We start from the raw sequence: 27143 nt of genomic DNA, 5'->3' as shown, positions 1-27143 counted from the left end.
CCGTCGCGTCAGGGTCTGTTTCACCCTGTTCGCCGAGCCACACAGGAGTCAGTCAATTCATCAAGCAATGCCCAGATCAGACCAGGGAGAGCGCGGCCCCCCAGTCCCCACCGCCCCCAAACAAAGAGCAGCCAGTGCTGGACCGGGCACGCCTCCAGTGGACACTGAAAGGAAGGGGCCTGGCTGTGCCTTTTCTGGGATGGCAGCTCAGAAACAGAAACACTCTCTGAAACCCTCTGCGGAGCAGGCTTGTGTCTGCTGACCTCAGGTCAGTGCAGGGCAGGGGCAACTTGTTCAGAGAAGCAGGGAATCTTGTTTAAAGATTGAGTGCCATATGGTTGACTCCACCTAAAACTACACTGTGAAAGTAAAGCATACGGCAGTTCCTGTGCCTGTTACCTGTACTCGTTGTCTTTTTTGAAAGCAATGTGGTGGTGTGGTGGTAAGGGGCAGGGCTTGTAGTCTAAACGTTACTAGTTTGATTCCCAGGTTGGGCACTGCTATCATTCTTTTGAGCAAAGTGCATACCTCCATAACCGACTCCCTAAATACCCAGCTGTATAAGTCAAGGGTCTCCTAAGCAGATAATGTAATGTAATTTTCTCATTTGGAGCTGGATACCCCATAGGGGCCCATGTTGTGGAGCCTATTCGCTAGCTTTACCTGACGGGGTTCACCCTGTCTTTGGCCCTGCTGATGTTAATTACAAAATGAATTATAATTAATACTTAATTATAATTACGCAGGCCTCATTGAGCTCCTGTTGGAGTCAAACACATTCAGGGTTGCTCTGAGGAATTTGGATATGGCCTGAAAGCATGCCTGTTATCTGCCAAATTGCTCGTGAGAACTCCTGAAAGCGCTTTCTACTTGAAGAAAAACCTTGCCTCACCTTGCTCCGTGGTAATTCAAGCAGACTGGCTTACTCAGTTTGGCTGTAATTGCTATTCTCTCGATTGAAAGCAAACAAGTGTTTTTTTTTTTCCACAGAACAGCCTCTCTGCAGATTGCAGAGCCACCTCTAACTGGGGAAATTTTCTTTTCACCCTGCGACATCTTTTAAACATAAATCAAACGACTTGGTCCACATCTCTGCGTGCCTCTGTCCGAAAGCGTATTCTCCCAGTGATGCCCACTCTTCCCAGAAGCCCCTGCAGACAAAGGGAAGGCGCATTCCTCAGTGTCTCACGCTCAAGTGAGATTTTTTTTTCCTTGGGAATGAACAGCCGACATTTTTAGCGCCACTTTCACGGTTAATTCCTCCTGAAATGAGCAGTCATTCCCAGCCAGTGAGAAGGAAGAAACACAGTCATGTAACAGGATACCACACCTACCATGGTAACTTAACCATCTGCAGAATGCAATGTAATTCCTCAACAGGCGCGATAAAGGAACTAGACACTCAGAGTGTAGCCTGACAGCGGGGAAGTCCACGCAAATGCTCAGCCACAATTAACCAGGAAAATCTCACCCACGCTGAGGGGTGAGATTTTCCAGAGGGCACCCGGCACCCATAGAGCGGGGGGCCCACCCTTTGGCGTCTTGCGTCTGACTGTTTTTGCCAGTCAGGGTAAAGGCTGAAGGGATGAACATGTGGGAAGAGTACGGTGAACTCTGGGAACTCTGGGGGAGACGGCATTGTTTATCTCTGTGTTTAAATGAGTGCTGTAAACCAGGGGGAGGCCAGCCTTTTAGTGGCAGACGATTATGCCCAAGGCAAGCTCTCCGCTAATGCCTGACAAATGAAGGAAACTGGCCCTCATTAAATCCCAGTTAAACATTATCCAATACACAACCAAGGTTTTTCTCCTGTTTTCGCAATCCCCACTCCTAAAACACACAAACACACACACACACACACATACTCCCTGGCCCGCTAATGAGAACACAACTGGAAGGGCTGGGGTAATTGAAATGGCCTCTTTGCACTAATCCTGCGATCTGGGGACCAAGGTTTACATTCTTTTTTTTTCAGTGAGGGAGGAAGCATCAAAGCAACCATTGTGCCACAGGGAGGGGTGGGGGTGGGGGAAGAGGGAGGGGGTGCTGCGCTGATGAGCCGCTGGAGGAATGCAGGGCATTAGCTCCGCCCTGCCACACAGGGTCACGTCCCGCATCCTGCCGCACTGCACCCTCCCCTGGTTGATTAGAGGGCTTCAGCTCCCTTTGTACATTTTGTGCTTCCTCCCCTGTGTGAGGGACAGACACAAACTACATTTCAGAACTGGGTAAATGTCAGGATGGCAGTGCTTTGATGAGTGGCATTGTGAAAAAGTTAAAGTGCTGTTTGTGGCAGGTTTGTCATTTGAGATTCAGTGGAGGTGGGGTCTGTAATGCAATCACAGCAATGCTGGTTTTAATAAGATGAAGCAGTACTTTCCCTGTTGAGCATGACATTGAGAAGTTTAGTCTATCCACAGTGCGCATTGTCTCTAGCATTGAACAGCTCTTCTAAACTAGCATTCTGCTTTTTCCATCACATTAATTTCAGTGACCACTGTGCTAAAAGTGAGTTATTACATAATGACGATCGGCTATAGCTACCCATGCGCTGGGGTCCCACACAGAGAGGCAGAGTGCAGCACCTCACAGGCCAGTAGACAGGGTCCAGACCTGTATGTCGTTCACAGGAGTTAGGAGTAAACTACTGCCTGCAGGAGTCAGAAGTAAACTACTGCATGCAGGAGTCAGGAGTAAACTACCAGCTATAGTTAGGCTCTCAGTGCTGAATCAAAAGTACCCACTTCTGGGGAAAGATCAGAAATAAATTCATGTTTGCATCATTAAGAGGGAACTTATTGATCTGGTTCATAAAATTCTTAAAGCCTGTCAATGATTTTTTTCATTTCCTTACTGGCTAGATGGAAGGGCCACTTTGCCTTGTAGAATTCTGTATTAATTTTTGACCTTGTTATAACCTTGGGCAAACATACCCTGTAAAACTTTAGCTCTGTGCTAAGACTCTGTGCTGAGACAGAATTATATTGGGCTGGTTTTGAAATTAGCAGTTCATTTACATTGAAATTAGGGGTGAGTGCCTGTAAATATAAGGGGACTTGAAATGAGTAGATAATAGGAGTTATGACTGGCGATGAAGTATCGGAAAGCACGCATTGTTCTTAAAGCTACTGAGTCATATGGCGCCTTGTGATGTGAACCAGGATATGATATCATTACCATTATTACAGAGGCCTGGTCAAGCACGTAGGGAGGACAGAATGAATGCAGCAGCTGATCTCAGTAAATAAAATATCTTTGGCCATGTATCCGGGCTGAGGCTGATACAATATTGTCCTGCAGTGAGAACAAAGATATGACATCGTGATGGTGACCTCTGACCCCTGTGGCTGCATCCTCCAGGCCCAGCACAGAGATGCCTTCGTGCAGGAGCGCTACGGAAAGTATGACCTGAGCGACCCGTTCCTGGCGCTGCAGCGGGACAGCGAGGCGGTGAGGGGACAGGCCCCGGGGGAGCGGGCAGCCCCCGCCTGCCCAAACCCATTGGCCGTGCTCAAGCTGGTCATGTCCCACTGCAAGCGGATGCAAGAGAAGATGATGGCCCAGCTGGCCGCCGCCGAGAGCCGCCACAGAAAGGTGAGTGCAGGGGGCCAAGAAGTGCGCCTGCCCCTACTCCTGATGCCCTGCTCATCATACATTCAGAGAGGTCACCCCGCCAACTGAGCACAGGCTGCCCCAGAATAATCTAGTGCGACATTAGAAATAAACAATAAAGAGGGTGTACGCTGCATGCATGTTTGCATTTGTGTGTGTGTGTGTGTGTGTGTGTGTGTGTATGGCGAAGAGCAGTGTTGTATCCCTGTCTGAAGTGTCATTTCTGGGGGCCTCTAAATAAGTAGACATTTGGTGTTATTTTTCTGTATTGTTAGCTAAAATGCATTTGCTTTCTAAGAATCTCTGATAAAAGGATCAGTCATTTAAGGTAATTTATGATACAACAACCGGCTACAACCCCATACAAAACGCCCACCCAGCACAAAACACTTAGCTGGGTATAATAACCAAATTCTTTGCAGCAAATAGGTCTCTGAAAGGGAGTGCATTGCACTTATCAAGACCGACTAATTACTGATTTTTATGTATTTTCCTTTGTGTATTTATATGCCTATGTTCATGAAATACCTTGCTGAAAATGAAAACAGCAGACTCCAGCAGATTTCAGGAATGAAACGCATACCAATAAGGTCAGGATTATAGTGCCATGGTCACTGCGCTGCAGTTCTCCCTGTTGCTGCTGTCACCCTTTTGTGGATCTTACCGTGAAATTTACCATGTCACCTGACGCTGCAGGAGAGATGTCACATGACTGCATTAGGAGGGCAGCAGGCCCGCAGCCCGTCCCCGCCAGGCCTGCAGCTCCTGCCCAGAGACACGCTTCCCGCAGCTGCCACGCTGCTATTGTTCCAGCTGGCCGCTTTTGTTCCCAGACCTGGTCACACACAATAGGGCCTTTGTCACTCAGCGCTGAGGCAGGCTGACCCACGGCGATGACCGAGCCCTTGCTGAAAGGGGATAGGGGGTCGGAACCGAATCCGTGCCCTCCCTGAAAGGAGATATGAGGTCTGGCCCCACACTGAGTCCTCCCTGAAAGGGGATAGGCGGTGCAAACTGAGTGGGACTCTGGATGGCAGGGCTGTGAAGCTGGTGATTTATAGGCCACAACTGAAATTCGATTTCTGCCCAAACGCTGCTTCTGAATGACCTGTTCGAATACAAGCATAATTCAAAACATGCCCTGAAACAGAATGTGACCACAGCTCTGTATAAACAGCCATGTTTGTGGATCCAGCTGTGATCAGAGATGCTGCCGTCCGGTCCCTCCAGGAACCTGCTGGGTCTGGGAACAACCGGGCGGTCTCACTTCTGCCCCCTTGTGTCTGCGGCAGGTCATTGCAGATTTGGAGGAGGAGAAGCGCCGGCACGCCCAGGACACAGCGGAGGGGGATGACGTCACCTACATGCTGGAGAAGGAGAGGGAGAGGCTCCTGCAGCAGGTAATGTCCCAACAACATTGCGTAATATTCCAATGTATTGTGTCAACAGTGTCCCATCAACGGTCCAGCACAGGCAATGCCGTGGATTGGGGGGTGCAAAAGCATTTGCAGACTGTATGGGTCCCTTTTATCGCATGTTCATTATTTCTGTGCTCCGTAAACATCCTGATTGAGGGTAACATATTTCATGTCCACCTTTTGTAAGTGTATAACAGTGATACAATCAGCCTGATGTTGTGTCCAGTCCCTAAACATCTAACCAGCCTTTAGGAAGTAACTTAAGGCTGTTTAATTGATTTTTTTATTGACTACATTAGCCCTACTTTGGCGCTGGTGACATCCATCTCCATTCTAGGAAGCAGCTCATGAAATCTCACTTCAAACCTAGAGACACTCAATCGGCAAGTCTGAGAGTCGTTTTGGCAAGTAGCCCAACCAAATGGAGTAGAAAGAAAAAGAAAACATTTCCCCACCAGTCAAGGTCGCATCAGGGCCCTGATCTACAGAGGGCTGTGTTTCATGGTCTGGGAGATTAAGCCTCATTTCGATCCAAACATTTGGACTGCGTCCGTCAGCGTTTGAGGAGTCCTGTAGCTGGAGATGGAGAGGCCCCGGGGGGGGGGGGGGGGGGGGGGTGGATGGGGGGGGGTCTCCCTGCAGAATCCGTCTCGGTAACAGACTCGGCTGTCTGGCTTTGAAAACCCCTTTCCTGTTTAATTCTTCCTCTCGCCTCCCGTTCTGCCACCCCTGAACAGTCGACTCTATTCTGAGGGAGTGGAAAACAAATGTGATTTTTATGACGGGCTATTGTGTAACACAAAGGCCACAGAGTGGCTCCTCGCCAGGGCCCGCGCCTGGCCCCGGCTGCCGGGTGCCCGGCTCTGATTGTTCAGCAGGGGGGCGCAGAGGAAGAGGCTATTGTTCAGCTGTGGCCGTGGCTGGAGGCCTTTGTGTGTAGGACAGGAAAGCATGTGACAGTTCCTGTCCCAGCCAGCGGGGGTCAGGGACGAGCACCGCTGAGTTATGTAACAGCTTATTCCTGGACGTTTCCTCTACTTCCTGCGTGGAGCCACAGGGTTGCTTGATTGGGGCGTTACCATACCCCTGTCAGAGCCTTTGGGCTGCCACTCTGAAAGGGTAGGTTGTTAACGCTGTTAACACTTAATCTGTGGTTTCTGTTGCAAATAAACGTGTAATCAGACCCTTGACAGAAGTTACCAACACTCATGTATGATTGGACGCAACATTTACACAGTAATAAGGGAGGTGTAGATAGATTGTATCCCCAAACACTGACCCCAGATCAGCTGTTTTTCGCATGATGGCTGGGGTTGTGTGCTTGGATTGGTTGTGGGGCTGGTAGGAGACTCTTATGAGTGATTTTTAGAAAGGAACTTTTTCCCCAGGCTCTGTGTTTCAAAGTGCAGTTCCAGGTGTTGAAAGGAGAAGCTCTGTAGGATCATGTTTCATGTGTGTAACTGGGTTAGAAGAGTTCCGTCCTGTGTCCTACATGCATGATCTCTTTTGTGAAGGGGTGTATTGTTCACATGACATAGTTTATGTAGACAGTGTCTGTGTCTGCGAAGGGATGTGTTTGCCGGATCAGATCACTGTTGTTTGTTTGAAGATGGAATCACCTGAATTTAGCCCAGTACTCAATCTGCAGGCTCACAGAGAGCTCGTAACCCCTGCCTTATGTACTTTTGCTGCTTAAAGTTAGGCAAACAGGCCACACTGATCCTGTCAAATCACTTTGATAAGAGTTCCTGAAAAAATTATATTTGTTTAAGATTACAGTGTATATAGTATGATTTTCCAAACACTAGTTCTGCTGAACTTTAAATGATCTGATTATCCTCATCACTGGCTTGCATCCAAGAGCACTTGCTGCACAGACCATGAAATGTTTATGAACATTTGTCGCCCCCTTGTGGTCACTGATCATAGTGGAAATGTGATTTCGCAAAGCGAAACACAGTTCTGAGTTGCTGTGCCTCTCCCACCCCTTGCACTCCTTGTTTTTTCCTGCTGGTTTGTTGAGGCTGTGGGTTTCCCAGCTCTGCAGTGCCTGACCTCTGCTCTCTTCCCCTGTGTGTGTCCGCACTCGCAGCTGGACTTTGAGAAGGCCCAGGTCAAGAGGCTGGAGAAGGAGCAGAAGAAACTGTCCGGCCAGGCGGAGGAAGACCGGGCCCAACACAAGCAGCTGTCCTCTGCCCTGGCCAAGGAGTGCAAGCGGGCGAGCGCCCAGGCCCAGGAGGAGGGCCAGCGCGTGGCGGAGCTGAGCCGGCGGTTGGAGGAGGAGCAGGGAGTGGCGCAGGCCCTGCGGGCGGAGCTGGAGGCAGAGCGGAGGCGGGCGCTGCAGATGGAGGCACGGGCGGAGAAGCAGCTGGCGGAGTTCGACACGGAGCGTGAGCAGCTGCGGGCGCAGCTCAAGAGGGAGGAGGGGCGCTGCCGCGAACTCCAGGAGGAGGCGGAGACTCTGAGGAGGGCACAGGGGAGGGGCGGGGTCGAGGAAGCAAAGACCCCACCCAGGAAGTCTACGCTCGCCTCCACTGCCAGCCAGACCGAGCACTGGGAGAGATCACCTGCCAAAGCTTCCACCCCGCCCAAAATGAACGGGCACCACATCTCAAAGGAGTCCGAGGCATCCACGGAGAAGACCAGCCAGGAGAGCGTTGTGGAGAATGGGGGCCTCCACTCGCCAGTGCACCCCCACCTGGGCCTGTCCCCCAGCAGCCCAGCGTCGTCCTCCCTCACCTCCTCCCCCTGCTCTTCCCCCATCCTGGCCAAACGGCTGGCTGGCATTGCCAGCACTGGCTACCAGTCCTCCTACCAAGCTGGGATCAACCAGCGCTTTCAAGCTGCCCGCCACAAGTTCCAGACGCAGGCGGAGCTGGAGCAGCAGCAGCAGCATCAGGGCGGAGGCAGCGGCCCGCACTCGCCCCGTGACCTCTCCCCCACCACCACCCCGCCCCCCGAGAACAGCTCCGCCAAGCAGCTGGCCCGCAACACTGTCACCCAGGTGCTGTCACGCTTCACCAGCCAGCAGGGCGGCGCCAAGGCACCCGCCCCCAACAGCTCGCCCTTCGGCACAGACTACCGCAACCTGGCCGCTTCCTCCCCGACCAGCAAAGCCTCAAGCCCCCTATCTCCTGGCATCAAGTCCCCCACCATCCCCCGAGTCGAAAGAGGCCACCCTCCCCCCATCCCCCCGAAAAAGCCAGGCCTTTCCCCTTCCCCAGCCTCCCCGGGCGCCCCCTGCAGAGCCAGCCACTTCCCTGAGCTCTCCGGCAGCTGCGGCCTCAACAGCACACAAGAGGGTGCCAAAGAGATGGACCTGCTCATGCCCTCTACCAGCTAACCGCTGGCACTCCCCAGCCCTCTCCACTGTCCAGCACGGCCGCACTCCCCATGGCTAGTTAGAGGCAATCCCTAAAACACTGTGCAACTTATTTATTTCATATTCCATTGTTTTGTCATTTTAATAGATTAATAGAGTCTCATTAAAAGCCTAACTGTGCTATATTACTGCCGTTAGAGGTGTTTATGTTTATATTCCGTCATGTGGTTTTGATTGACATCTGATGACACAACTGGTGAAAAACCTCATGCCTATGACCTAAAACTATGAAGCACTAAGTAAGGACTTCCATTCTGGTGGCTGAGTCACTAAAAGGCATGCCCAGCCTCCCCTGAGCTCCTGCTCTGTAATTTTAGCAGAGCAACATATTCCGCCTCAGCCACTTTTCCCCATCTTTGCGAACATTATAAAAAAGTCTTCTTGCAGAAAGCAATCAGGGAAGCTATTATGGAGAGGAAATTGACAGAGCAACTGTAAATTTCAGACGCCTCCTTCCCACCCAAAGCAATAAACACTATCCAAAGAGTGAGTCACGGTGCGAAGAGAAACGGCTGATCTGAAGTACACCCGCTTTTTCCAGCAGTGTGCTGTAATTACACTGTGGCTAAACTCCCATTAGCGTGAGAGATGGTGACTGGTTGGGATCCCAGCATACGCAGCTGTTGCAGCTGTGCCTCCCCGTATTATGTGTGGTATCAGCTCGGCAGCACACCACTTTTAAGGTAGCGTATTATCTACAGCTGGGAATACCTGTAGCACTTGCGTCATGTATTATTCATACAGATCATTTAGTGCTGAGCCAGGTCTGGGTATTATGTAACTCACTGCAGGGGAAAGCTTTGGGTCTGAACCAGTCCCGAAACCTCCCTTGCTCCCTGCTTGAAATGAATCGGTTGCACTGGGCTGATGATGTTCAGAGGCTCAACCTACTGTACTGTACTGATGCAAAAGCACAAAGCTGCAACTGTTCCAGCCTCCGCTACACAAATCTACGGTGGGATGTGGGTCTGTGCCGATGGTTGGTGTAGGCTACTGATGGCAAGCACAATTCTTACGAGGGCAGCGCTGTGTATGTGCAGGTTTTTGTCACAGCCAGTGTCCCTAGATTAATTGGCTCAGTTTCTTAGCTGACTGCATACATTTACATCCACGCATTTCCCAAATCCCACTGCAGTGAAATGTTTACTGAGTACAGACACAGTTACAGGCAGGGTATATCAATTTGCCAAAATGGTAAAATGTCAGACTGAATTAAAGATTTGGATGCAGATGCTGCTAAAACCAGCATAGCCCTCTGAGAATCTAGTTTGATGCCTACTGTTCAGATGGTGAAAAACGTAAATGGCGCCCTCTTCTGCCCCAGTAAAATAACGTTTGAACGTTAAGAGGGGAGAACCTTCTGGAGAATACCGCTGTCCTTTTTGGCCGTGAAATTAGAGGCTATATTTGGTTTCGGTGACTTGGAGTCAAAAGTCATTGAGAATTTTCATTGGTGAAGAATACATTTGCACACACACCGCTTCCACTTCACCAGTGTCATAACAAGGTTATTACAAACCAAAACCAAGTGTCTGCATTTTCATTCCAGGGACTCTGTCAAGACCAGGAATTTACTTTTATTTCCTTCAAGCACTGTTTATTTCAATGCCTTCTAAAGCACACTGCATATGATATGAAAATGGCACTCTTGTTCAGGAAGGCTTCACAAACTGCCCAGGGAGTATTAGTGTTTTGGACCAAATCATCTGACACTGTTTTTGTTGTTTTGTGTTATGTGCGTGGACATGGGTGCATGGATGGGCTCGTTAGTAAACACACTGAACATTCGCATTGCGACAGCTCCCTCAAGCACATCATAAGATGTATTTACAAGTACGTTGCTATTATCTAAAATTTTATTCTAAATTTTAAAGTGTATATTAAAGTTCATTTTTAGTTTATGCTGACAAAGTTCACCTGTGATGATGTAATTCAGTTGGGACTTCTATTGGACAAACTCAGAGCACATTTCGCATTTGATGCTGTAGCTTTGGTTTGGCAGCTGCATAATTTCATAAAGGATCTTGCTCTTTGTGGGCTATGCAGGCCACATACATGCAAGTAGTCTGGATTAGTGAATCTCATGGGAAATGTAGATCTGGTAATTGTTTATAAGGGAATTGCTGGCCTGTTACTGTTGCCTTTGTCATGAACACCTTGTATTGTCATATGTTTCAGTCCATCTCTCTGCAGCCATAGATGAAACATGTGTTTCCCCCTCTCTGCTGGCAGGGGAGTGCCACCATGCACCTAGAGTAAATAGCAGTTAGGATGTTTTTCCACTAGAGGGCGAGCAATGCCAGTGAAGCTGCTCAACAGTACAGTTTATTCTGCCTGTTTTAATTAAGCGCTGTGTAAATTTTAGGAATAATTATGACCACCAGCAATAACTATGCCACACACGTTTTTGGTGGGAAGTTGAACGAGAAGTCAGTGGGAGGAGTTTACATGCGACCACTGCTGCCAAACACCCTCTCCCATCACCTTCAGTTCTCAGAGGGCTGCAAACCCATGGACTTTACCTCAACACGGATGGTTCCAGAAATGTGCACATGCTTGACAAAAACAATGTACGCATCCAGAAAGCGAAGGGATGCCTGTAGAAATTTACTATAAATGGAGGTGAGGCTTGTTTGCTGGGATTTCTTCTTCATCTGTCTTTTTAATGTTCTTTCCATTGTATCTGTCTAACAATGACTGTATTAACACCTGCTCCCAGTGTGTTGGCTTGAATACATGATTCTTTCAATGCTCTGGTGTCATCCTTCACACCCAGTTTACAAAAAGCGTACTTAGTATTTGGAATGATAAAGTACGGGAAGAAGAAAAAATCTCTGAACATTTCCAGTCAATTTTCCATGATTGCAACATGACTGTAGACACTATGACATGAGAAAAGTGAGAGAGATTTATTCCAAACAATAATAAGGGAATTTAAATATATTTTTAAAGCCATAACACTGTAAACACTCAAATTCCTGTTCAATCCCCAGGACTCTCCAGACCACGCTTACTGTGTGTGGAGGAACTACATTGTATGTACAAAAATGAGAAGAAGGATGAGATTTCTGAAATGTTTTTAATTCATCTAAGTTGACACATTTTGGACTGTGGTTAAGTCCAGACTGCACTTGAATTATGGGGATATGTTTTGATGTCGCTTGGTTTGTCAAACGAATATTTTTTATCCTTTTTCTAAAGATGAAACATGTATCTTAGATTAACATTTATTTGATTTATGAAATAATTTTGTGCACTGGCTGAGCACCTGTATCAGAGCAATAAAAACACTGTTTTCATATGCATTATGATTCACACCATGTACTAATACTTGTCCCTTTATTGCTGCTTTTCCTATTGTCCACAGGCTAAAGAGGATTCCATATGTATAAATATGCAACTTCAAGTGCCTCTGAAATTGCATGATGAACGTGAATCTAGATTTGAATCTAGAGAGACACAACTGCCCTCTACTGTACTTCACCCTTAAATGCAACCTCCATTATCTAATAAATGTCATACAAGGAAAAATGTGTGCCTGTGCGTCTTTCACATGTTGAATAAAGAAATTGGTTTCAGCTGCTGGATTGATTTAATATAGTCAGAAGTCAACAATAGGCTAAATATCATGCGCCCTTTCATGTTAAAGTTAAACCTGACCAACATTTTACCTGCCACTAGATGGCGACGTTGGATAAAACTGTTAATCGATTGTCAGTACTGGCTTGTAGAATGTAAGGTTGGTTCTTTCTTTGTTATTTAATCAGTAGAAGGCTATGAATAATCATAGTAGCACTACTGCTGTCAGAAAGCATTTAAAGAAGCAAAAAATGGTTTTGAGGGACGAGATAAGCGGTGACCAAAAGAGTTATATCTGAGAATGAGTTAAGACTGAACTCATTAATAAGAGAAAGAGGAAATAAAACCCTCGAAAATACACTAAGCGTGTCCTGGGGAAATCAGCTCCATAGCTCTTGCTGACAACTGTGCAGGGCCATACATTACAGCAGCAACTTGTTCTCAGTCTAATTTTCTATAGCTGGGAATTGGATGGGTTTCAGGCAGGCTGTGCGTGCGTGTGGGCCTGGGAGGGGGGCTCGCGCACAGGAGACTCCGCAGGGGCAAGCTGAGGGAGTTCATCTGGAGCTCCTTCTTTTGTGCCGACCAATCCCAGTTTCCTAAAATGGATAAGCCCTGTTCATAAGCACAAAGATACCGATAAGAGAAATGCATTAGCTACAGCATGCCACTGGAACGAGGACCACACACAAAAGTACAGATCTACATATAAAACAGACAACTTGAGAAGATTTAATAGATTTTTTTTCAATTATATACATAGATACACAACATTATTATAAATTTTAAATTTATAATATATTTATAATGTTTATAATATAAATTATTATAGCTCAGCTTAGTTGATTGTGGCTTCATTGTAAGCATATGTTGGGAAAAAAAGTACATTATAACAGGTTTTGTGATTGTTTTAATGCTTTTGTGAATGAGAATTTAATTAAAATGCTACAGTTTGGGACAGATTTGAGTGAATTGCTTTGGCTTTTGGCCAAGTTTATATTGGACCTGTAGTCAGTAATTTATTGTGATCTATTGTATCATGGACTTGTCTAAAAGCACACTACTCACCCCTATAAATGGCTTATGAATGTTCATTGAGCACCAGTTAACACTATAAAACATTAGCTGACTTGTGCAATGCCCTTCCTAAAGTCATTAAGGGGTAAGGGCCCAGTGATGTCTCCTTTGGAATTGGCAGTGCACTAGAGGTTAATAACATTTTAATAATGTATTAATAAATGATTAATTGATGAGACAATAACCATTGAGCCCAATAGCAATTTTTCTTAATGAATAATGCCTAGGATGGATAAATATATTTCTTACATGATGTTTTCAAGACTTGAACACTTGATTGAATTCAGCTCATGATTTCAGCTGTGTGGCCCAGTCTCATTTGGAAAAGTGGGAAAACTATGACTTGTTCGCCTTACTTCTACAGAAGAAAACCCTGACAAAATGATTATAGGTTGCCAATTTTCTGATAGGTGAAACTGTTGAAGGTATAGAGTGTTACTTTCTATCTACATAAAATGAGTAAACTTTAGAATTTACTATTTATTACTGGTGTTAGCTCCATATGGCAAAAGTGATCAAAACCTACTAATAATACATGATTATTAATTCAGTAACAGATAATGTGACAACAGAGAGACACAGGGAGTAAGATGCAAACAGAACAAAAATGACAGAACACAGCAAATGAGGTGTCTTTGGGAAACTAAAAACCATAATAGACAGGGGAGATGTAATTTAGCCAAACGACAAAAGCCCAGAGAGACCTTTTAATCCCAGCCATGTTTCAGAATGAACACAGACAATGTCTAAAGTGGTTTCCTTACACAGTTAGTATGTCTTCAAGAAGTATTCAAATCAGAACATGAGCAACAATGAGCTAACCTGGTAAAAGCATGCACTGAATAATTTAACAGGGCTGACTGTACATTTTTGACAGGAAGGTATTTGTTACAACATCCCCCTCATCCTGCAGAAAAAAAAATGTTTTTTCACTGTTTGACTTTACGTACATTTTTTAACACCAAAACTTTAAACAATTAATAAATCTACCTTGAATGCTACATGAAAATAGAAGGTTTGTATATAGTGCATGGGCTAACTTTCAAAACCACCAAGTACATTCCAGTAACATGAGTAGCCTTTTAAAATAAAAGGAAACAAAGTTAAGTGTTATAACAGAATTCTGTTCTGTAATACAGAGCACAATTGAAGTCCCTGCAGAGCAAAACCCTGAAGTATTGTACTGGGGACACTTAATAGTGGACGGAGTTTGATGCAAAGGATTAAAAGGATTCAAATCTGCTTTAATGGGATGATGGGAGTTCCGCAGTTAAACAGCGCTGCCAAAGTATCTTTATCTCAGCCAGGTACATCTAATATCAGCCCTCCCCGATGATGCATTTAATGAGGTTTGTTCTCAAAACAAAGAAATGCACTTGCATGTGAATGAATATCTTGCAGCTTGAAGGAAAGGCCTGCTGAGATCAAATGCATTGCCTTACTAGCATTGAGGCTTATTTGAAAAAGCCATTGTCTGGTTGTTCTTAATATTCTGCATTATGCAATTTTCAAACTTTTCAGGACTCATCACCACTTTCAGATTCAGGCTGCTTGGCTCTGTGAGATCTTTATGCATGTGGCCTGTTTCAGCAACTACGGCCTCTCCTGGCCCCTGCTTTTCAGTGCTCTCCAAGGCCAGAGAGAGAAAAATGCCTTTAATGGGACGTGTTGCATGAGGGCAGAGATTTGGCAGGTTAAATCCTCACCATATTTACATTCCACTGTTGTTGGAATGGCCGTGTGTATAGCCAACAGCGAGGTGCACGGAACCCCCCATTTGGCATTCCCATCCCCGGCTCCCCCACACGGTTGACGAGCTCTCTGAGCTAAGCTGTGAAGCGGCATGAGTAGGCGGGCATGGTGTGCAAGTGCATGTTGTGTCTGAGGACAAGGGGAGAGCCCATCCTGAAGCGGATCACGATGGCACTGTGGGGGGTCAGGTTTGTTTGACGGCGGCGCGTCACACCACCCTGGGAGGTTTGTTCTTTCTGCCAGTGTTGTGTACAGAGCTGGGATGGGAACGTCGTATGTCACTCATGGCCGGCTGAGCCGGAGGGAGCCGTCCCTGACAGGCTTGGACAGGGCTCGGACTTTATGAGCTGAGAGCTGGAGATCGCGCACATTGCCTGTGGCATGATCTGCAGAGACGAGGCACAGCGCTAGGGGTCTCGCAGACCTGCAGTCAGCAGAACCGAGCATTCCAATGGAGCAACGCTAAGTCTGTCCTAACCCAGCTTCTTCCAGTAAAGAGCAGGGCGAACAACCCCCCCCCCCCCCCCCCCCCAGCAAACATCCCATCTCTAACTGAACAAGCTCTCAACTGGGAAAAAATAATGGCTCACAGATCAAGGCCCTGCATATCTGGAATGGTGTCTGTTAAAAGTTTGGACAGAAGTATTTTTCCATTTAATTCACATAACTGACATCGGACTGTCAGTCAGTTCAAGGAACGTTCATGTCATTATTGTTGGGCAGCTGAAATCAGAGCTGTTTACAAGCAAATTTGTCCAAATAAAAATGATAGCAAACCTGTTCACCACATCGAAAAAGAAAGAATGAAAAAGGAACACTTAATATTTTGGACAAGAGCAAAGAAATACTGCACACAGCCTACACATTCAGGCCGCTGAAGCCTCTAACGGGGTATGTTAACTTGGAACATTTGATATAGACTGTTCTTTCATTCATTCGTTCTTTCATTCATTTATTCATTCATTCATTCTCCATACATCGCATGTGTTGTATGGCCTGAGATTCGGCAGATTAGACAGTGGCATCGAGAGTTAAATGCGTGCAGCTGCAGCTCCAGCATTAATGGCTATAATAGTGTACATAATGGCCTGGGGAACAAGGTCATGATTGCACCCTGGGAATGCTTTGATCTTATCAAAACGGCGAAGGGACGTCCTAATAGCTCTATTAGACCTAGGGAACGCAATCAGCTCACTTGTGAAAGGGATCTTTGAAGGCCGCAGTCAGGATTTTTAAAACACAAAAAGTTAATTTGCTTTTAAAGAAGCCACCACGGTAGACCTCTTTGTTTTGGCGTGGGCCTTTTGCTTGTGGTCGCCGTGCTTGGCTCCTCGATCCCGGAGAATGGTGTCTTTTGTGTGCCGTGCCATTCGCTCGATTAAATGCAGGGTGAATTAATTATGGATAAAATGATGCACATTCCAGAATAAAGGTTGTGCCCCCCCCCTCCAGTTTGCAGTGATGCGATGACTCTGCAGCCAGTTCTATCTGATCTGCCCATGATACCAGGAGTGATACCGTGCTGAACACACAAGGCCTGCAGACATGGATGGTGCACTTTAATATAATCTATATCAGTAATAAGCGCAAGGGGACGTATCAACTGTGTGCACAGCTGACCTGTGCTGAAACCTGAGTTTGGTTCACGCTTCAGTGCTTCTACAGGTTTGAATTATATGTTTGGCATCATACCCTGTGCTGATAAATTAAGCCAGTTGAGGGCTGGTGGGCTGAAAGATGCAGTATGATGTGTCAGAGCCGTACCTCCAGGAAGTAGGCTTTATCTGGGAGCAGACAAATTCAGGGGTATCAGTCTTCCACATGGAGTTAAACCGCTCAAGGGCCCACAAGAAAAGGCCCCCATAATTGCATGTTGACCCCTGTACAGAGCGCCCCACAGTCAGAATAGTCTCTGTGGATCTTCTGTAGATTAGGCACGTATGTTTCCATCCCCTGTGATGTAAGTTCCAGGGAAGTTTGCGCAAGTCCCTTGCACAACTGCAACCTATCCCGGCCTGGGACACGTCCCATCTGACAGAACACATCAGAGGTATAATAATATAATGATACAGAGAGGAAGACTAAAAAAGTAACTATGAAGGAGGGAAAAAATGAACAATTCATTCAGGCATCTTCAGAGAATCAGCTGTAGAAGACACCTAAGAATACACTTTTGTGGTTTCCTACAGAGCTAAATGAACCACACAGTGTACCTTTGTTCTTTTGTTTTTTTTTTCCATTGAAATGTGTCACACGAGTACAGAGGAAAGCAGACATAACAGACAAGGGAAGACGTGTCACCAGAAGACCTTGGTTTTTTTAATGCCCTCCATTTTCCTCAATATTAATCATGACCCTGATCAGAAGTTAGGACAGAACAGAGACCTTAGGAGCATTAACAGAGATGGAGGCAAGATGCAAACACAAGAGAGACAAGAGGCTGAGATTGGCTGGTGCAGTGTGTGAAGAGGAGACTGATTGGCCAGGAAGAATGGGTTTCATTGGACACTTGCAGAGGAATGGCTCTGGCTCTCATTAATGGTTCTGTCAATACACAGCATTAAGATCAAATCATAAGTAACAAATCATAAAGGACCATTCCAACATTGCTTTAAGTGCACTGAGTGAAATCTGTTTATAACGCACTGATGTATTAGCTATTAACTGCACACAAAGATCTGTATTTATTCATTGCAATTTGGCTGAAAGCATGAAAGCATTTTTGGTTTGTGGAAACACGTTTTAAATTGCAGCTGACGCCTTCACACAGACCTACTCTGAGAGTTGCTGCACACTCTTCTGTTGATCTGGATATCACAGTTGGGGTTTGTCTTCCAAAAAATTCAGGGATAAGTATTCAAAACACCCCTGTCACTATTGAGCAATGACTGTTGTAAGACCAGCCTTTTTAAGTATCTGCAAAAATGCCAAAAATGTGGGTCTGATCAAGAGGTGTCAAGGTGTACAGGCATGCCATACACGGGTCGTAAGGCCAGGCTGGGTCTGACGAAGGATTTTATAGTCTCTCAGCCAAATGATTTTAGTGGTAATAGGTACCTTTTTAAATACCCTCGGATAAAGCTACAAAAACCTGGCCTAGATGTAATCCACATATATCCTTGACAAAAAAATGCAAGTGAGACTCTTTTCAATGTAAACACAATTCTTTTCATTAATTTTGGTGGAGACTGTGGAGACTCTGCACATTGTGTTAGTGAAGAGTAAAAGTAATGTGTGCTAAACAATGAGACAAAGTTCAATTCTAAGGACAAGTTCAATTCTAAGGACAATGTGCTTGAATACAGGCCTGGGTTTTTGTTTTCTCTGATCCTGGTGGTAATACCTATTCTTATGATCATCATTATTATCATGGTCTTTTTTAAAATTAATTCTCATTTTTATATTTCTAGTGCATTGTAGCCTGTGGAAAGTAAAGTGCAGGATATCACAGCCATCATATGGAAGGCGTTTGACACCACTGGATCAAGAGTTAGAAGATACAAATGTCCTGTCAAGCCTACATTGCACAACTTGTGAAATATTACCAAAATTATGCAAAGAAGTGGTCATATGAGTTAATCTCAACCAATATATCTGAATTATAACACGGCAGTGACATTTATGCTCCTGTCGGGACCGGGCTGAACAGCGCCACAGAGACTCGTCCCTCAGCGGTAGTTGCATGTGGCATCGAGTGGACGAGTATGAAAACGCTCGTTCCTGATTTTTCACAGCGTCTTCTGACCCCCAGCCCAGGGTGAATCTCTTTCCCAACAGTGTTTTGGAGGCCAATCGCTGATGGTGCGGCCCAATGTCAGTAATATACGATTAACAGCTGTTGAAGGTCATTTAAGTGCAGCCCCCCCACCCCCCCACCCCCGCACCTCCCCCCTACAAGCCACCATGTAAAAAGCTTTGATGACACTCACACCCCAAACCCCCACCTTCCCACCCGAACCTCTCAGAGGACACCAACACTCACCTCCCTGCCCCCCCCCCCCCCCCCCCCCATCCTCATACAATCTTTTCTACACTCTTGATTTTCAGGGAGGGGAAAATCGTGGAGTAGGGCTAAGGATCAGGACTTGTACTGAGGGTTTTCAGGTCAGATTCTCAGGCGGGATGCTGCTGTTATACTTGTGAGCAAAGGTACTTTACCTGATGTGTCCCAGTGAAATGTACAGCAGTATGAGTGGAGTGCAGAAGTGCAAACTTCTGCTGATAAAAACATCAGTTTTCTGTTAGTCTGCCGTAATGGGGTACGGGGGGGGGGGCACTGGCTGTGGTGTGTTGTCGGGAGGGGGGGACGTGGAGCCACCACGACCCACGTGATTGCAGCTGCATGGGCCAAGTGAGACTGCTTAATGCCCCCCCCCCCCAACCCCCCCACCAGCATAAACTGTTGCTCTTCAATGTCGCAGCTGCATCACAGAGGTTGTTAATCTCCCCACAAGAAGAGAACTTCCCCACCCACACACCGAAATGCGCACGCACACACACACACACACACACACGCCTGTGCACACACAAGCCTGCATGCACACAACAATTTACCTTAGACATTTGGACAGAAGAGGGCCGTCTTTATGCACTGGTACTCAGTGTGACTGATACCATGTGGGGTTGAATGGTGATTTATGCATGTGCGCATTTTGGTTATTGAGGCTGGCCATACAAACAAAACACAAATCAAATTCAATATATCTTTAAGCTTGACGCAAATTGTTTGAGAAACGTTAATAATCTGATGAGTGTTGTCAGGGGAATGCCAGTAAATCTGGGCACACAGCTTCATCGAATCTGAACAACAGCATATTTTCAAAATGAAAGGGGGAGATTTTGGCAGAGGAAAGGTCAGCGGTCTGATTCAAACAAAGGGCTATCTTCGATGCAGACTCAGTGTGTAGGTATTCCAGTCCCTGTAGGAAGTGCAGAACTCAGACCCAAAATTTTGCAGCTTGACAACATACAAAGAACCTCCTTCAGAGGGGCAAGGGGTAAGTGCCTCCTCAGAGGGAAAGTCATCATTTTCCCAAATCCAAGCCATCTTTGAAAGGTTTGTTCTTGGATGAAGCTGTAAACCAAAAAATAAAACAGCTTTAAATTGTGTTTTTTTGGTACATGCATGCAAATACACAAGAAAAAAAAGACAAGGAGACATTCAATGGGATTTTTTTGAGTGTCTCTGGGGACCGGTTCTGGACAGAGTTGTCTGTCATCAACCAGAACTTCCAGTGGATCAGTAGGCGACGGGTACTGGTTCTGTATGGAGATGGCTATCAGGAACCACGGGATCCAATGAATCAGATAGCATAAGGGAGCAGTTCCTTACAGAGATGGCTATCAGGGTCCGGCAGATCCAGCGGATCAGAGGAGAGCGCTTTAATGCTGCAAACCAAATAAGTAAGACTTCCTGACAGAGCAGGCCCGAGGTGCCGCGTCAAGTGCACGGTGATTAAAACAAAATCGTGGCTGTGATAGCGGAGTCGCTGGCACGCTACCCTACATCTGGTTGCTCTTTTCCAGCCTTGCGTTCAGGACAGAAGAAGCATGAGGGAATTAGGGCCCAGGGAAAAAAGGTTAACCTCTTGTTCACCAGAACAGGGTTTTCTGAGCCTGAACCTGTTAAAACCTGTTGGATTGTCTGCCTTCCATAAGGAGAGAGTTTGGAATTGTGCAGCCACGCAGCAGACTAAATGGGAAATCATGCTCTCTGGGAGAGCTGTAGGGCAGTGCAAGGGTATTATTGGGGTAGGAAAGTTTAAATCTACTCTTTTGACCCCAGTGGAAGGTGCTTTGCCTAAAATGGTCATGAAAATGAATGCTTGTTTTTTTTCAGTCTAGAGTTTATTGCAAAGTCATCTCTGATAGCTGTACGTAGGAAACAATGCTCAATACCAAGGTGCCTTACAATGGTAATCAGAATCCAGAAATTATTCATGGAGCAAAAGTAAACCATTTTGCTTCATTACCCAGGATTGTTCTAAACCTACAATTTATTTACCACTCACATTGACCCCACCGCCTCTGTTATCTTCTCAATCCAATACAGAAATAAATAATTTTATTCCATCACAGAGCAGCGACATTAACATTTCTGTGGTGTGTATGGTTTTGGAGAAAAGCGCATGAATGCAGCTGTGGTTTTGTTTCATTGTGAAATGAAAGAGTTTTCTGGAAGATTTGTTAACATAAATTTCATTTTCCTCAGTTCTGCGGTAAGAGGCAAGGCTGGATCTTTAGTTTTGAATTCAGTACAGGCTCAAATATAAAAAACCTCTTGGCTCATTCCATTTATTCCTGTGGTTCATAATCAACCTAATTTCTGCAATGTGTCCACATCCTTGCAGCCATAATCCCCCTAGACAAACACCAAAGGAAATCGCTTGATTGACAAAGGAAGTTGTAAATGCTTATTGCATATCCAAAGAAAACAGCTTGTTCATATCTTCAGGACTGGCACAGCGATCGTGCAGCTGATCCATACAGCGTCCATGGACAGGCATGCAGTATCATTCTATCTCTCCCTTTAGCCGGGAGGAGAGGTGACCCAAGGCCTCGGACCCCCCCAGAGAGAGATCTTTCCTCTTGTGGGGGCCCAAATTTAGCCAGCAATTTTGTTGTTCTTTCCTCCCTTCCACTGAATAACACATATAGATATATTTTTACACAAGGTTTTAAATTTGCAATTCCATCTCTGAGAACTAGAGCTGTACAACTGTTTGAATAGTGGTTTAATGGATTTATTTACCAATAGTGAAAAATATTGTGTTCAACTGGTAGCATTTAAGCACTAGAGAGATTCTTTACAGCACGACTTGCACAGGTTTGGTGTGACAAAGGTATGAAAGAGACTGTATTAATACAGACTCCAGAATCTCAGGAGTGTGAATCTTTTCACTTTTCTGGTGGAAGGCAGAAAATGATTACTGCACAGATATACTAGATACCAGATCTTACATGGCAAAGCCATAAGAACAATCTTCTCAATGCAGTTGATCTTAACAAGAATTTAAAAAAAAAATCAGCATCCATCTTTATTTGTGAAGGTGTCCCCTGTAAGGGGGCTTGATGTTAAAGCATGACTGACATTCCCATAAAGTTTTTACAGCCTGGCTTCAGGACAGCCTTGTCTTGGAGGCCCATGCAGCTAAATTTAGGGATATATCAGCTTGGAGTTAACTCTGTACAGGTGTAACAAACGAGCTGAGCCCCCCACCACAGCCAGTGTGAAACCCCTGCCACAGAGAGAGAGCAAGAGAGAGGGAGAGAGAAAGAAAGAGAGAGAGAGAGAGAGAGAGTAAGAGAGAGCGCGACTTGGCCGGGGAAAAGAAACAAATGTCAAGATGCACAAATGATACCACCTGGCCATCCGTGATTTATGCTGGTATGATTTCTTGAGAGGAGTCAAAGAAAATGCATGTGGGAGCTCCAGCGAGATAGCCAGATAATGTGGAACAGTCTCCATTAGAGGCAGAAATATCAAGCTCTATTTGTTCAGTGGGGATAACGAGGAATTATTGCAGGCAACATCCGTTTCGTAGTTGCTGTGTGGCATGGCAAGTCACTGAGTTTGTCCTTCAGCTCCTTCTGTCTACCATTATCTATGTGCTTGGTCTTGATAGAGACTCCATCACCATTTACCAGAGCTGCCTGATGCTTTCAGACAGACAAAACAAACAAAAAGATGTCATTTGATTTGTCTAAAACATTTCAACATAATAATCTCTGTGTAAAAATGTGACTGTTACTATCACTGACACATTTATGCCTATTTGTTGCAGTGCTGGCAGTGGAAGGCTGCCTCTTGTAGTCTTACTCCCCAAGTCAACGTGTGGAGTGAATTCTGAAATATGAGCACACAGATGTGCTTCCTTCATAAACATTGATTTTGGGACATTGAAAAACAGTAAATGTGGACATCGAAGGGAAGGAGGGACACCAGCATGTCGAGCTGGCTGTGGGGGTAGGAGGTTCTGCTAGACCGCCGGGGTGCCGCCCTTTCCCAGCGTGGTCCCGACCGTTGCAGTGCCGAGTGGATCCATGTGGCCAAAGCCTAAGCCATTGGGCCCTAATGAAAAACGCACTGAATGAGCGGGGAGTAGCTGCCTGCCAGACCTGCACATCAGGCCCACAGATGTGTGGGGGGACGGACTCCTTTCTTCTGAGGCCACTGCGAAGTACAAAAGGTTACCCCAAATAAGGTGCAGCTGAAGAAGACCCTCCAACTCCTCCGGGGGCTTTTTAATCCACAGCGGAGCTCAGGGGAACAGGGCATAAATCGCCCAGCAGAGGCAACGTGCGCGTCTCTCTGGTTCAGATTTACAGGGCCCGCAGTGGTTCAGGTGCACCCCGATTTGTCACTGTCTCCACAGAACCCATGAAGAGCAGGCCTACAGTGCCCCAGTTGTAGGATGGGTGCAGAGGGTTGGGTTCATAAGAACCCCATCTCTATTGTTGTCCATTGCTGCAGTCTTGGATGTTGAGTGTTGATTTTAAATACGGACTCCACAGCTGGGTCTATAATTCAAGCTCTTTTGTATGAGAGTATGGACTTTGGAGAAATGCATGTAACCCCACGCATGCCACACAAACAATTGTGGTGGTTTTGGTTATTGTTATGATCTACAGTACATTGAACATATTGCCGTGAACTTCACAAAGGTAAACAGTCACATTTAGTGTCAAATTCAGTAAATCAGGTCCTGCAGAATGCAAGATGACAGTAAGAGTTTTCACCTGGAATATGAATTTCACACATCTGATCCATGGCTGCAGGAATAAAGCATTCATGTAATACTTGAACTGTAAGTCAGGGTTTGCAGTAGGAAGAGAACCGCTAGAGAGATCTCACTGGTTAACTGCATCTGCCCACCAGCGATGTGTTCCTTCCTGCTCTTTCCTTATCAGGTTAGGACAGATAGAGAGATTGTTACATGGGCAAACCTCAAAAGCTGGTCATCTTATCGGCATATCAGGTGAGTTGCTACGATACGGTCCACATGTGGTTCTCTTGTTCCCTGCTCTGACCTAGCTGGCTCAAGTGGTTTTAAAAGGGAGCATTACTCTACCCCTTCACAGAGACTTAAACACCAGCCTTTCCTTTACATACACAAAGAAAAGCGATTTCTGTGATATCTGTGATATCCGCACGTGTAAAGTTTGACGAAGAACAGTTTTCTTTTCCTATTGTCGTATAACTCCAGTTCTGTGTTATTGCTGAAAACCGGAGCACACAACTCAAACAGCTGGAACATAATGAGGTGTGAACGGTCACAAACAGATATTTACAAACATGCTCAGGCCACTGACCGCGTGAGGGCAGATCTGTTTGTGTTTCTGACGTTCCAGTGCTACACCAAACCCTGACCCTCTGCTTTCTCATATGTGCACCCCCAAATCTTGTTTAGAGTAACTAGATAAGTACGTGAGAGCACTTCAGCCAAGCGCCAAAGGTCCTCTGAGGTTATCCTGGCTTCATTAAGAAGGACTTTGAAAATGAGAGTTTTAAATGGTTGTCTTCGGCCCTGATGTGAAGTCTGGGAAAAATCTCCTTACTTTGTTTGACTTCAGAATGTGTATTCTGATATTGTGTTGTGACAGTGACGATCTGATTTCCCCCCACACACTGTGATTTTCCATTATAGAGCAGATAATATCTCACGTAAAACACGACCCACACTTGGCTCTGCAGTCCAAAGTACAGGCAGCTTTACACAATATACTTCTAAAGAAAAAAGCATGTTACATTTACAGTGTATGATGTGTACTATGTTGTAACAACTATCTTAACAGAGTAAAGGAAAAAAGAAAAAAAAAATTGGCCACAGTGCACAATGCTGAACACAGGATGTTGACATTGTCATGTGGATGTGTATTAGGAGAACTTCTCCTGGTGCCAAAAAACTATGTGACATTACAGTTGCTGTGAAATCAGAGAGGTTCTTTCTGCAGCACGAGGGGTCCTGGGGTGGGCGGGGGTGGGGGGGGGGGCTGGGGGGGGTGAGAATTTTAAGATAGGTATGTAGGGAGGTGGACCACCAAGGAACGTCCACAGAACACACGCCTGGATTGAAACCACATGGTAGAGGGTACAGGCAGGGGCTTTGAAACCTCGCGCTGGTGGGCTGATTGATCGTTGAGCCCCCACAGTTTTCAACGTGATAATCAGCCTCCCCCGGCCCAGGGCACGTTTTGCATCACCCATGACCACCCCCCAGGCCCCGCCCTGGAGGTTCGCCCGTGTCTCCTCAGACCTCTCTCTCCCCCAGCCACGGCCACACTTGTGCCACCCCCTTGCAATCTTTTCACTGATGTGGAGTCCCGAGGAATGCAAGGCTACTGTCCACCAGCTTTACCTCAGGGAAATGGATTCAAGGTGGGATAAAAGTGAAAAAAAAAAGAAAAAAAAACATGGCCTCACTGTACGGGACCCAAACATGGATCCCAAACCTTGGGTGGAACCGCATCTCGTTTCTCCTCCATAAATTTGAGATGCATAATTTATCATCCCAGGGATAATATAGAGAGACTTGGAGAAGCGTGGCACAAAGGGGGTGGGAGGATAGGCAACATTTCAATTCGCTGGATCTGCGCTGCTGTCAGGACGTGTAAAAGGAGACGTGAGCTTTACTGCTCCTGTGAGTTTGCTGTCGGGGGGAGGCAGGGCAGACCTCACTCCCTCACATTCTCACTGGGAAGAAGCCTGTTATATTTCGACAGTTAGCCACTAAACCTTTTTAAAAGCTGCCATACAACTCGATGAGTGTAAGTAAGGCCATTATACACACAGAGGTTAATACAGCCACATAAAGAGAGCAATAACAGTCTCAAACGAGGGAGCAAGGGCAATTAAGTTCAAATGGCCATGTCAAAACTGTCTGTGGGGCTCTTTAAGTAAACACTCAATGCACTAAACGGCTTAATAGGAAGTAAGAGGGAATCAGGGAGGCTCAGCTCTTGCTGTGTGACAGTCTTCTGCAAGCATTTACGTCAAAAGCCCAATAACAAACACATGTGAAGGGTCTGATATGGTGTTAAAAGCTTTGTTGAGGTTGGGAAGCGATTACATCGGCATACAAGGGGAAATCTCTTGAAAGCAGCGATATTGCTAATGCTTGGACTCTAAGGTTTGCATGTTAACTGATAGCAGTGACTATACAGAATTATTCTGGGTTTTTTACACACAATTGCACTGTTTGAACCCATTTCATGCTACTTTCCACCATCATTTGACTCTGAGGATGAGAAGTGTGCCCGTAAAGAAAATGTTTTCAGCAATGAGAGTAATGCTAGCTTTTTAGTTTCTAGTTCTAGTTCTAATTTTTCCAACAGATCATTGTCCAGGGGAGTTCTCCATATGAGTGATGTGGATGAGGCAAAAGCAAAGATAACATAACTAAGGACTGAATTTATGTAGCATTGTTTAAGGATCCAGGAGTGCTTTACAATGAATAAGGGGGGACACACCTCAGCCATCACCAATGTGAAGCACCAAACTAACTGATACACAGCACCCATTTTGTCCTAGAACGCGCACCACCCATCAGCTGAGATGGAGAGGGAGGGAGCTGTTTTGCCAGTGGGGGGATGATTAGATGGCCAGATTGAAAGAGCCAGGCTGGGGATTGAGCTAGAACCTAGTGTAACCTCTTCCCTTTGGAATAACAGCCATGGGATCTGTCATGATTACAGTGAGTCAGGACCTCAGTGAGACAGCTAGCCTCTAAGAAGTGAATAATTAAATTTAATTAATGAATTAATTTGTGAATGGCCAATCAGGTGTCCTGCCCTTATTCGCCCCACACAGGTGAGGTGTGGACAGTCACCGTGCTCCGTTTCCCTCGCCCGGACCGTGCTCACCCCTTGCTCCATCAGTGCCTGCTTTGCATGAGACGCGAGTGCATTTCAGAAACCACACCAACTGCGCTCCTTTCCCGCTGCAACATCGTATCTGCTCTGTCTTTCCAGGAATGCACCAACATGAGACGGAGAATGTCAAAACAAGATGTCTCTTCTTAGAAAACATCTTGGATCAGGCCAGGGCACAGGGCACAGAGTAGAACTGCTCTCTTTTGATCTCTGGGAGTTCTTTTTCCTCTGAAACACAATATTTTAACAAATGTCTTACAGATGTATCTCTTTATTAATTCACCCCACCCCCCGTTTTTATTTTAACTGAATATGCTCCCTTTAAAGCAACTGTTCTCTAAGAAAGGCCTGTAAATGTGGTTTGCATTATAATGCCATCAATAACCTAAAACTAAGAGGGTATTTTGGTATACTTACTTTATATTCTAATTTTCTTGAGTAATGATCACTGA

General features: G+C 45.9%; 1 protein-coding gene across 1 annotated transcript in view; it reads left to right on the top strand.

The window, feature by feature from the left end:
- The window catches only part of cttnbp2nlb (CTTNBP2 N-terminal like b), a 29675-nt gene extending 17732 nt beyond the window's left edge, over positions 1-11943 (top strand). Inside the window, exons 3-5 of the mRNA XM_036533525.1 lie at positions 3361-3594; positions 4905-5012; positions 7123-11943. Coding sequence (XP_036389418.1) covers positions 3361-3594; positions 4905-5012; positions 7123-8373 — 1593 coding nt within the window. The 3' untranslated portion in view covers positions 8374-11943. The remainder of the gene's footprint in view (positions 1-3360; positions 3595-4904; positions 5013-7122) is intronic.
- Positions 11944-27143: the final 15200 nt, after the last annotated feature.

This window comes from Megalops cyprinoides, chromosome 7, assembly GCF_013368585.1.
Source record: "Megalops cyprinoides isolate fMegCyp1 chromosome 7, fMegCyp1.pri, whole genome shotgun sequence".
NCBI lineage: Eukaryota > Metazoa > Chordata > Actinopteri > Elopiformes > Megalopidae > Megalops > Megalops cyprinoides.
The sequence above is the reverse complement of the archived record's forward strand: the minus strand, read 5'-3'. Positions and strand labels throughout refer to the sequence as shown.